The following is an 11979-nucleotide window of genomic DNA, read 5'->3' on the forward strand; positions in this document are numbered from 1 at the left end:
AATCGTGAATGACGGGGCAAGGGGCGTTAAGGGATTTGAAAATCCAAATGCACGCAAGGAGGATTTCTTTGGTCATTGTCAAAAGTAAGAGGTTTGTAATAAATTTGATATTTTGGCAATTTCCATTTCAGCAACTTGCAAATTCCTTGTTGTCCGGAAACAGCGCGAAGATCTGTATAGATTTTACCAATTTGTGAGGGAAGAGGACGGGATTTTAACCGTTAGGAACTTTAAGGGTGAAGAATAGGAATTGACGGGGGTTGATGAAAAAGTCTACATTTGTAGCAGATTGCCGAAGGGTCAACAAGTTTACATTATTGACGAAGATACTCTATACGAAAGAAAGTCTTTTGTTTTAAACGAATTTGTGTAAGTTGGTCATTAAGCTCCAAATATTGTAGCATTCCTTTCCTGGTTATGTGACAAAAATTCAAATTGCGGTCAGGTTTACGGGATTTGAAAGCCAAATTCAGCTTGGGGGCCCCTCACATCATCTGATTTGGTCACTTGCACTCCACGAGGATCAAGTACGTGTGCTCGAGAATAGGAGATTTTTGAGCCGCTACAACTGTGTCGTGCCAAAACGGAGGAGGAGGGATACTGATGAACAGGAGATAAGGTAGGGGATTTTAATTTATATCCTGTGGAAAATGTTTTTTTTTTTGTAGTAATAATGAACATTTTTAAATCAATTTCGCTTAGGCTGCTGTCGCCACAAGAAGGAAGGTCACCCAGTATGGCCAGACAATTGATAGAAACAGTCCCGAAACGAGTGTTCAACGAGCCATGTTACAACATAACACGTATCGCGCCAGTGCCGGCTCAGTTTTTGATCCCAGTCGCCCCAGAGCCTCATCATCATCATTATCAGCAGCAGCAGCAGTAACAACAACAACAACATCCGAGGGGAGAGGAAGAGGAAATGTCAATAGCAGCAGGGGACAACAGACACAACAGGGATCAAGGGGCGGTGGTGGTCGTGGATCCAGCAGCACCCGCACCAACTGTGGATTTGGGAACTAACTCGCGCCAAAAACCTTACTATTGTCAACTATGCTGCCGCTACAAGAATAATTGTTTGAAATGTGACTGCTCCGCTAATACTTTTATCTGCTGCTCTTGTCTCATAAAGGACATTTTCATTGGGCATCGGTTCAAGTGTCCACTTTGTCAATCCCTTGAACTCTTTAATCATATGGAACTAGTGTGTTATACCAGTATTGACGAGACTGGGTATTTAGTTTAGATTAATTTCTTGAATGTAGAGGTTTAATCAAAAATTTATATTAATTTTTCAAAAAAAAACAGTTAATACTATCCCATCCAGCTGTAGCCATCTATTAATAAGTCGAATCTTTCTTTGTTAGTGCTATTTATATCACGTTAAAAAAATAATGTTATGAAATAGTTTTGTTGTTCATGCTATCAAAAAATGTTGAATTGTTAAAACATTTAATGCAATAAATATGGATTTTTTATACCATCAAGCATAACTATTCATACAAAACTTCATTACCATACTGCCCATTTGAAAGTATATTCCGGAATATTGCGCCCCAAAGTTGATTACATCGCGGCTTCTGTTGTTGGATATCACTATATATAGATCATCTTCTTTGATTGGAGGTGCAAGGGCTGAACAGGTGCCTAGGTTGTTGCTAAAACAGATAATATTTGTCTTGTTTGATTTCGTATGGGGTGAAATTCAATTTTTTTGCTTAGTACCCTTATTGCATGGATTAATCTTGAATGATTCCCAGTTATGTTGACAGGATTTTTTATATTATGCTATGATATAATGCTCGTATTATACGAAATTAGCAAAAGCAAACCCTTATGCTTACCCATGAATTGAATGACTATGACATTACTCTATCATCGAATATTATGTTTCATGCATCGCAAATCACTTTGGATAAGACATTATCCATCCACTAATCAGTATTATTAAAATGTATGTTAGTGTACTAAAGGGGAAAGAATATTTTCTTGCATGGCCCGATTTGCGCCCACCGCACACGGTCAAGTTCACGAAAAATCACAGCTTTCCCTCTTCAAACCACGATGGAAAAGCAAATTTTACTCGAATTTTAGTGCTTTGTTGATTGCAGATGGTTGCTTTGATACCTAAAGATCATCCACTAACGAATTGGACTTTCCGGTAAAAGGCGCGCTAGGCGGCATTAAATTTCGAAAAAACTATTTTTGAATAGACCAAGTTATAAGCATTCCATTGATACATGTCAACAATTATAGAGTCATGGCTAAGAATAGAACAATTTGGGTTGAAAGGCAAGAGTAGAAAAAAGTGATTGAGTTGCACAAAAATCGAACAAACTAAAATCTCTAAAATCACTTGGCACTTTTTCAAGCAAGAAGATATTCCTCATTCAAATGTTAAGTTACTCTTACGTAAAAAAGTACGGGGAATCCAATGACGTCAAACTCAAAGTCCCAACTGGTCGACCTGTAAAGCTACCGACGACAAAAGTCAAAAATAATCAGATAAAAAAAATATTCAAAAATTATCCATCAACGACAATGGCAGGAGCGGAAAGGAAGGTCAACATTTCAAAAAGCTATATAGGCAAAATCAAAGCCCACAAACTCGGGATTGTAGCCGGGGAAAAAAACCAGCACCAAATTACAAACCAACACAAAATGATAATTGATATGTGATGCAAGAAATAGTTGAAGAAAATTCGGGGGAACGTGGTCATCATGGACGATGAGCACCATGTCACAGCTGACCCTTTAAATCTTCCAGGCATTTTTTCCATAGCCATAGAGTCCAAAAGAAAGACCAATTCACAAAAAAAACGAAGAATTTGGCAAAGCATGTCTAGCATTGGTCATGTTTCCGATCCCGTTATTTTGGAGGGCATTGTAAACCACGGAGTTTATCTTAAATCATGCATTAAAGGGGGATTGGAATCGTTTATTACCAAGGATCATAAAAAATAAAGTTTTGCTTTGGCCTGACCTCGCAAGGTCCCATGACACCAAAAAGGTCACTCATTACCGACATCTGAAAAAAATTGAATTTGTGCCAAAAAATGGAAACCCACCAAATTTTCCTCAACTGGGACCAGTTGAGAAATTCTTAGCGCTGACCAAGTCCAAATATTCTAAGCTTTCGGAAACGCCAGACAGCTTATGAAAATTTAAGAACAGATGGAAGAAAATCAACTTGAAAGTTGGTGCAGTCTATGGGCGGAATTTGACGCGAAATCGGAAGAAGAAACTACAATCTGTAGCAGACAGCGGAATTGAATCATTAAAATTGGAACTGCATGGCAATCCAAACCCTTTAGTAGTAAGCATATGTAACTTTTTTGAAATTGCATAAACTGTGTAAAAAATTCTGCACAATTTATTTCGTCAGTCCAACTCGTTAATGGATGATGTTTAATATCAAGTTTGACTTTGAAATATTTTTAAGACATACTAATTTTCAAATAGATAACTTGAAATTTAGTATAATGTAAGAATCATATTAGTACTAGGTACACTGGTTTTTTATGATTATGATCAATCTTGACTATTTGGTAATTATGTCAAACGGTAAAATGTAGAAAGCTCTGGTTATTATGGTAAGTGGAATTTATACAATAAATCTTATGCCGCAAGTGTGTTATGCAAAAGTGTTTTACGCAATTCCACATGGAACGTTTGATTGAATCCGAGTTTTATTTTTTGTTGGGAAATTAAATTAATTAATCTGTATTTCATGTCAAGGTACTACAACAATTTCATGTGGTACACTAATTTTTGGCTATTTTTGTACGTTACTTTGTAAAATAGTCGATTTATTTGTAAAGAGCATGTAGATTTTTCTTTAAAAAGGAGAATGCCCATTCCCTTGAATCCTCTGGTAAAGCATCAACACTGGCAAAAAGAATTTCGGGATCATTGTCAGCAAAAGTGGTGGTGGTGGTGGAAACCTAAATTAGAGTTGTTTTAGGTTTTGTTGGTTAGATTGGCACGCAAAAAAAATGATTAAGGGCTAAATAATATTGTAAATCTAAACAATAAAATGTAAAAAGAAATATAAACTCACTAGCTTATAAGCCCGTCTCCCGTCGGGCGAGCGAGAATTATAAGCTGCAAATGTCTGCCGGCAACGAAATAAAAGCAAATGTTCCGCAACGGAAGTGAAAGTAAAGACAGTCAAGTTTCTGACAACCACTCTAAGATAAGCAACCCCCTCTAATCCCCAAGATAACCACCATCAGACAACCACTCCGAGATAACCCCCCCCCAAAAAAAAAAAAGATTACTACCATCAGGCAACCATTCCCAGATAACCACCATCAGATAACTCCCATCAGACAACCACTCGCAGATAACCACCATCAGACAATCACTCAGAGATAAGCCCCCCAAAGATAACTACCATCAGACAACCATAAACAGTTTATGACATGACACGACAATCTTGTTTAGTGCAAACATGTGCACACTGCAGGAAACTGTTGGTGCAGCGGTATCGGTATGCACTGCACTGGCTGTCATCTGAGAGTGGTTATCATGGATTATCTGCGGGTTTTCAGATAGTGATTATCTGATGGAGATTATCTTGTATTGTTATTTAGTTGTCGTAAATGAACAATAATTTTGTATTAAATTAAAATTTTTGAATTTTCGCGCGCCATTCGAAACTTAACTTTCTCCACTTTCACTTCCGTTGTGGAAAATTACTTTCACTTCCGTTGCAGACAAACATTTCCAGCTTATAATATAGAAGATAGAAGATTAGCAAGGCATTCTTAAATTACTCTTACCAACTGCTCACTCTTTTTTGACAAGAGTTTCAAGTACTCGACACAACTTGATGCAAGTGCGGCTCGTTGCAAATCATTGGTTTTGGTTTCAGAAAACAAAAACCTGAAGGCCGCCAGGTTATAATTTAATGCGTCCATAATTGTTAGTGCGTGAGATACGTGTTCTTGGTCCATCATTTCCGTAAACTCGTGCCGGTGTATAGAGTAAAAAAACTCGCGCTCCCAGTCTTCCCAGTTGGTCAAGTTATCCGTCTTGAGCAGGACTATGCCAAATTGTTTCTGAAACAGTTTGTTTACTTGGGCAAGGGACAAGAGTTTATAAATTGATCTGAGCAATTTGATGCCAATGAAGGGGTTTACTATCCGGAAGGTGGGACGCCCGAATCGCTTCAAATACCGCACAGATTCCTCGTGAAAATTAAATCTGCTGGCCAGATTTGGGACGATATCGTTTAGAAACGTGGTTCTCAACTGCTTGGGCTTTCGAGACGTAATGATCTAAATAAAGGATTAAACGTGTTTTGGTCTCTATATGTGATGCGACTAGTAAAACCTACACCACTAAAGATTTGAGAGGACGTACCTGAGCCTTTAAAACAATTTTATCCCATGTAGAGTCCTCTAACAACTCTGGTCCTAAATCCAACTGCACAATGATACCAAGCATTTTTTCCCACTCCCTGTCCGTCAACCCCCTAAAGCAGGTCATGAGGTCTCTATGCTCCTTTTCAGTCACAGTGTGAGGATGGTAATTGCCGTCCATCGGGCTCGGCAGTTTGCGTGGCTCAAACTCTTGATTTACCCACTTGTCCCATTCAAGATTATTGGCCATGTTGTCATTAGCTTGCTCCTCTAGAGTGCCGTTCATCATGACATCCAAGGTTGTGGGTGACAGGGGTTTATTGATACTAGGAGCACTCGGTGGTTCGAGTCGTTGTTGTTGTTGTTGTTGTTGAAGATCACGATTCACGATAGTGGCTTGTAGGGCGGCGGTGATTGTCATACCCCTCCCTATTGGTTCTCCACGCACGGTAGTCTGAATGTTGCTTCTACTCTTGTCCGGTTGCTGCTGCTGTTGGCGGTTTAGCGGGAGAGGGACAATGGTTGTGGGGTGGTGGATTGCAACATTTCGCTCCGGTTGTATCTGTTTATTTGGATCCAGATTGTTTGACTTGTACACACGGGTCGTCTGGACAATATGTTTGAACCCAATAACGTCCATGTCCCAGCCGTCCTATAAACAAACCAAAAAAAAAACGTACTTTGCAAGTTTCAAGTTTTGGCTAACTGATCAAAATGGAACAACTTACACTGTCCATTAATCGTTTCCAGTTCTGGTCAGTGTCTCGAAAGGTTGGGTCTAGCCTGGCGAATTTCAGGGCATCCGGCTGCTTCTCGCATCCGTCTGATGATGATGACGACGCTGAGGGTAGAGGCCGTGTAAACAACCGATCTTGTGTGGACACCTGTCGGTGGCGGTCGCCTTCGTATGTAGTACAAATTAATCCAAGCTGCTGGGCATCACAATTGTACTGTTGTGTGTTTGTGCAAAAACAGAAAAGAGTCAATCATTGCTTGGTTATATATGTTATAGGTTAGTTATCCAACCTTTCTAGCACATGTTTTAAAAAATTCTCCAATATTATCCACCCTAGACCACCCTTGAAACTTGGATACGTATTCAAGCGCTTTATCCAGGGGGTCTTCGCAATCATCTAAGCCTTGCTCTCGGTCAGCAAAAGGAATTTCTGGGTCCTCTGATGTTGATTTGCTGTACTCTTCCGTCACATGATTTGTCTCTGGAGCTTTAACTAGTATTAGTCTGACTAATGATTCGGCACCATCCTCGTCTTTGTCATCGTCATCATCGGACAGTGTCACAACTGGTATTTGTTTTTTTTCGCGTCCCGTTAAAATGGCACACAGTTCACGGAATTGTACTCGGTAGTCAAAACTGCTTCTACCACCCTTTAAAAATTGCCCAAGGGTCAAAAATTTTGCCCATTGTGAAGGATTGCACCTCAGGGCACGAAGCTTTGTCTTGATTTGAGTGATTGTTCTTGCTTCTAACCCCTAATTTATCATTATTACCTTTATTATTATTATTAACCTTAATAATCGTACGTATTATTCTGGATTTCTTTTTCTACCTGAATTTGTGACAATGTGGCAAAATCAATCTTGTTCATTTCTGCATACAAGAGTCCCAATCTAGACAGCTCGTTTGTCAAACTCTGTCTCCTTTCTTGTCCATTTCTGTGTTGTGATGTTCCCCCGGCTGAGAGGCCTTGAATCCAAGTTGTGCTGGAGGGGGCTGCTCCCATGATCTAATCTAATTGGTTTAATCGCCTGCGGCGGCGGCGGCGGCGGAGGAGGAGGAGGAGCAGGAGGTAGCTGCTTCCTCGTGGTTAATCCTACTCTCTCCCGCTCGACTCTTGCCGTCAGGATGGATCGTAGAATCAAATACGGTCTGGTTTCATTGTGCTTTACCGACAATAGTTGATCCAATGTCATATATCTGGACCACATTAGAGGGTTCTCCCGCAATGTTGTAATTTTTTTCTTTATTTGGATCGGGGATCGGTTTGACAAAAACTACAAAAATTGAATTAAACAATTGTATCACAATAGTAAAATATATACATGTTTGAGTGCGTTTTACCTTGTTGTTGGCAAAGGGGCCAATGTCAATCTCACCTGTGGGTGCAAAGAGTCGCCCCTGATTGAGCAGCTCCTTTGTCAAAGCCTGTGTCTCGCTAAAACTCCAAATTTGCCTACCCGCCATTTCACCCAACTCTAGTATTCTGTATTATTATCTAGTTCTGTTTTATTATACGTCAATGGTAGTAGCCACCATCCTGATGACACAATCTCATTACCAAATTTAACACTCTTACTCTGTCCAGGTACCGAAAAATGAGGGAATGGACAGAGGTTAAATTTTGTATTTGTTCGCATGTGCTGGGACAAGAGGGACATGAATGTAGGGGTGCATAGGGGCGACTACGATGACGACGACGATGGCGACGAGGTGTGATTTTTTTAACTTTGCATTTAGTTTAATTTGCACTTTATTTGATCGTTGGTGTCACATCAGCACACACACAGTTTGGGCAGTGTGCACATGTTTGCACTGAACCAGATCGTCGTGTCACGCCACAAGCTGATTGTTTAGTGTGCACATGGTTGCACTAAACAAGATTTTCGGGTCATCTCATCAACTGTTTGTTTTTAGTATGCACATGTTTGCACTAAACAAGATCACCATGTAGGGTCATGAAGATCTTGTTTAGTGCAAACATGTGCACACTAAACAAAATCTTCATGACTCTACATGGTGATCTTGTTTAGTGTGCACATGTTTGCACTAAACAAGATCGTCATGTCGGGTCATAGACTGTTTGTGTTTAGTGTGCACATGTTTGCACTAAACAAGATCGTCATGTCGGGTCATAGACTGTTTGTGTTTAGTGTGCACATGTTTGCACTAAACAAGATCGCCATGTCGGGTCATAGACTGTTTGTGTTTAATGTGCACATGTTTGCACTAAACAAGATCGCCATGTCGAGTCTTAGCCTGTTTGTGTTTAATGTGCACATGTTTGCACTGCACGAGATCATCGGGTGATGTCAGCACACGGTCGACGAGTTGTGTCACGTCGACAGTGGGACCAATGTGCTGAGCTGTGCTGTGGGTACAGCACAGGGTCGACTGGTTGTGCCAGATCGGGACTGGGACGGTTATGCTGGGCTGTTCTGTACAGTGGTACAGTGACGTGACACAACGCATCTCCAGTTGGTTGTCTGATAGTGGTTATCTGGGAATGGTTGTCTGTCGATGGTTCTTTAGGGTTGGTTGTCCTGAGGGTTTGTCTACTAATAGTAATATTGGTTGTCTTGGCCAACCTTGTGAAGTGAGTTAAGTGAAGTTAAAGTTAAATGGAAGCCTCTTTTACTTCCATTGCGGAACATTTACTTTCACTGCCTTGCCAGTAGACATTTCCAGCTAATAGTATAGATACAATAAAAAAATTAGTTCGGTTGAATTATGCACAATCCCAGTCAGGGATTGATTTCACTTATTTTCTAGAGAAATGGAGCTTATGAAACCTGGCTGGCTACTAATCTTCCCGTCGAGATGAGTAGGAATGACGGATTTAAGACGGCGAGCGTTGCTGCATTTCACGGCGGATTTGACCTCGTATTCAATGGTTAGAAGTCGACTACAAACACAATATATAATTACGGATGTTAACAAAAATTTATTGTAGTAAAGAATTATTGCATCCTCAAGTGGTGTGAAGCAGTAAAGGAACAGCAAATTACAATCGTGAATGAATCAATAACGGACAACGTCTTGACCACACTCATGCAGGTATATAGGTTTGTCTTTTTCAATTATTCACCGTTAAACAGAAAATTACTCCTTGGTCGCAGTATAACCGCATCAAGGCTTACACTACAACTGACAGGAAAGCTCGATTACGACGATTCTTAGAGTCTAAAGAGGCTTTGGACAGTCTCGTGGACTTTTTGACCTATTTTGGACCATTGTACCCTTTCAAGGAAACTTTTCAAATAATGTTTAAGCACGCTGATGAGAAACATAGCGATTAAGCATCCCTCTTAGTAACTAATTTTGACATGTGTAAACAGTTTTATACTTCCGTTCTCCTTCTCTTGTTACTAGAAACATCAAATCCCAGCTATTGTTTATGGTTTGTTTATGTATATATATTCTATCAATTTTTATTGTTATCATATTTACAGACACTTTTGCAAACTCTGTTATAGGATAGTTTGGACCACTTTAAGAATACATTTCAATGATAAGTGTGCATGATTTATACTATGGATTATCGAATCATAACTCTGCATCTGGCATCAAATGGAGATCACTCATAACCTTGTACCTACTAAATCGTTCAGCATATTATCGTACTAGCGTATAAGCCCGTCTCCCGCCGGGCGAGAGATGATTAGATTATCAAAATTTCACCAGTTAAATATTTTGTATATATTTATTTTAAAAAACAATTTGACGCGAACGGAAGTGAAAGCAATTTGCAACGCATGTTAAAGTGGACAATTAAATGTCACCCACTTGGCTCTGTCATCTCTGCCATCCCAGTCTGTCATATCTACCAGCCTAGTCTGGCATTGGCAATGACAGTGCCACTGACAGTTTGTCTGGCACTCACTTGGCTCTGCCATCTTTACCAGCCTAGTCCGACATTGGCAATGATCTGCATTGGCAACCACACCCAAACGACAATCCATCAAATAACTACTCCCAGATAACCACCGTGAGGCAGCCACAGCCTGATAACCACCAGCAGGCCGCCACACCCCGATAACCACCATGCAGCAGACATACCCCGATAACCACTTTCAATCTTGTTTAGTGCAAACATGTGCACACTAAACACAAACAGTTCACGACATGAGAAGACGATCTTGTTTAGTGCAAACATGTGCACACTAAACACAAACAGTTCATGGCATGAAACGACGATCTTGTTTAGTGCAAACATGTGCACACTAAACACAAACAGTTCACGACATGAGGCGACGATCTTGTTTAGTGCAAACATGTGCACACTAAACACAAACAGTCCATGACATGAACGTTCGAATCGAATCTTGTTACCTAACTGCCCCTCCTATCTGGGGGTACAGCCACCCACCCCCAGATAACCACCACCCCCAGATAACCGCCCACTCCCAAATAACCGCCATCCCTAGATAACCACCCACCCCCAGATAACCACCCACCCCCAGATAACCACCCACCCCAGATAACCACCACCCCCAGATAACCATCGCCCCAAATAACCTCCACTCTCAGATAACCGCCCACAAAGAGTACCACACGTTCTGGCATTTAATTTTTCGAATTTAATTTATTTTGAATTTTCGCGCCATTCGAAACTTAACTTTCTCCACTTTCACTTCCGTTCCGGAAAATTATTTTCACCTCCGTTGCCAACAAACATTTCCAGCTAATAATATAGATCACTTCCGTTCCGGAAAATTATTTTCACCTCCGTTGCCAACAAACATTTCCAGCTAATAATATAGCTAGCAACCACCAAGCATAACAGATTGGCATGTCTTTTCAAACCAAAAATCGCATTGTCTTTTTGTTGAAACCACAATGAAGCCTTTCTTGACTACTATTGGACCATTAGGACATGAAATACATGTAGTGGCTGTCACATACGTAAATAGTAGCTAGGAAAATTCTTTGCTGCCTATTCAATGAAACCACAATTGACAGGACATGAATTTGTTGTCTTTCCGGCACGTCCACCATGAAAAACATGTAGTGACTGTTGCATGCGCCCACTTTCATTATGCAAAAATCTTCGTTGTCTCCTCCATGGAACCACAATACTAGAATTTGTTTTCCACGGACCCATGGAATAGCAATCCTTATGGAACGCGAAAAAGACACCGAGCAGGGAAGAGAGATTCATCACAGTGGTGGTGGTGGCGGTGGTAGTGGTAGAAAGTCGTGTCAAGGCAAGTCCGCGATATATACAAGATCGCTCATATATGCCACGGACAATGAATAAATCCGTTGTCCTTTCCATGAAACCATCACCCGAGAGCTTGTCCACCAGGGACCATGAAAACATGAGGTGTTTCGTGGCCTGCCCACCACGGACCATGAAAATAAAAGCTGTTTCATGGCCTGTCCACCACGGACCATGAAAATAAAAGCTGTTTCATGGCCTGTCCACCACGGACCATGAAAATAAAAGCTGTTTCATGGCCTGTCCACCACGGACCATGAAAATAAAAGCTGTTTCATGGCCTGTCCACCACGGACCATGGAAATAAAAGCTGTTTCATGGCCTGTCCACCCCGGACCATGAAAATAAAAGCTGTTTCATGGCCTGTCCACCACGGACCATGAAAATAAAAGCTGTTTCATGGCCTGTCCACCACGGGACGGACCATGAAAATAAAAGCTGTTTCATGGCCTGTCCACCACGGACCATGAAAATAAAAGCTGTTTCATGGCCTGTCCACCACGGACCATGAAAATAAAAGCTGTTTCGTGGCCTGTCCACCACGGACCATGAAAATAAAAGCTGTTTCATGGCCTGTCCACCACGGACCATGAAAATAAAAGCTGTTTCATGGCCTGTCCACCACGGACCATGAAAATAAAAGCTGTTTCATGGCC

General features: G+C 40.9%; 1 protein-coding gene across 1 annotated transcript; it reads right to left on the minus strand.

Annotated features, from left to right (window-relative positions):
- Positions 1–4769: 4769 nt before the first annotated feature.
- Positions 4770–7108, minus strand: LOC118437607. Its single transcript, XM_035856777.1, has 5 exons — positions 6935–7108; positions 6393–6857; positions 6095–6316; positions 5368–6018; positions 4770–5282 (listed from the first exon to the last, which is right to left on the minus strand). The coding sequence occupies exons 1-5, from the start codon at positions 7106–7108 to the stop codon at positions 4770–4772; spliced, it is 2025 nt and encodes a 674-aa protein (XP_035712670.1).
- Positions 7109–11979: the final 4871 nt, after the last annotated feature.

This window comes from Folsomia candida, unplaced genomic scaffold (genome assembly GCF_002217175.1).
Source record: "Folsomia candida strain VU population unplaced genomic scaffold, ASM221717v1 Fcan01_Sc014, whole genome shotgun sequence".
In the NCBI taxonomy this organism is placed as follows: domain Eukaryota; kingdom Metazoa; phylum Arthropoda; class Collembola; order Entomobryomorpha; family Isotomidae; genus Folsomia; species Folsomia candida.

What these genes read in the sequence shown, in the direction of transcription:
- LOC118437607 (XM_035856777.1), bottom strand. Translation starts at nt 7,108, where the DNA reads ATGGGAGCAGCCCCCTCCAGCACAACTTGGATTCAAGGCCTCTCAGCC. An exon ending in CCACATTGTCACAAATTCAG is followed by an intron (nt 6,858 to 6,934) that starts GTAGAAAAAGAA and finishes ATGATAAATTAG; the next exon opens with GGGTTAGAAGCAAGAACAAT. An exon ending in TTAAAACATGTGCTAGAAAG is followed by an intron (nt 6,317 to 6,392) that starts GTTGGATAACTA and finishes AACACACAACAG; the next exon opens with TACAATTGTGATGCCCAGCA.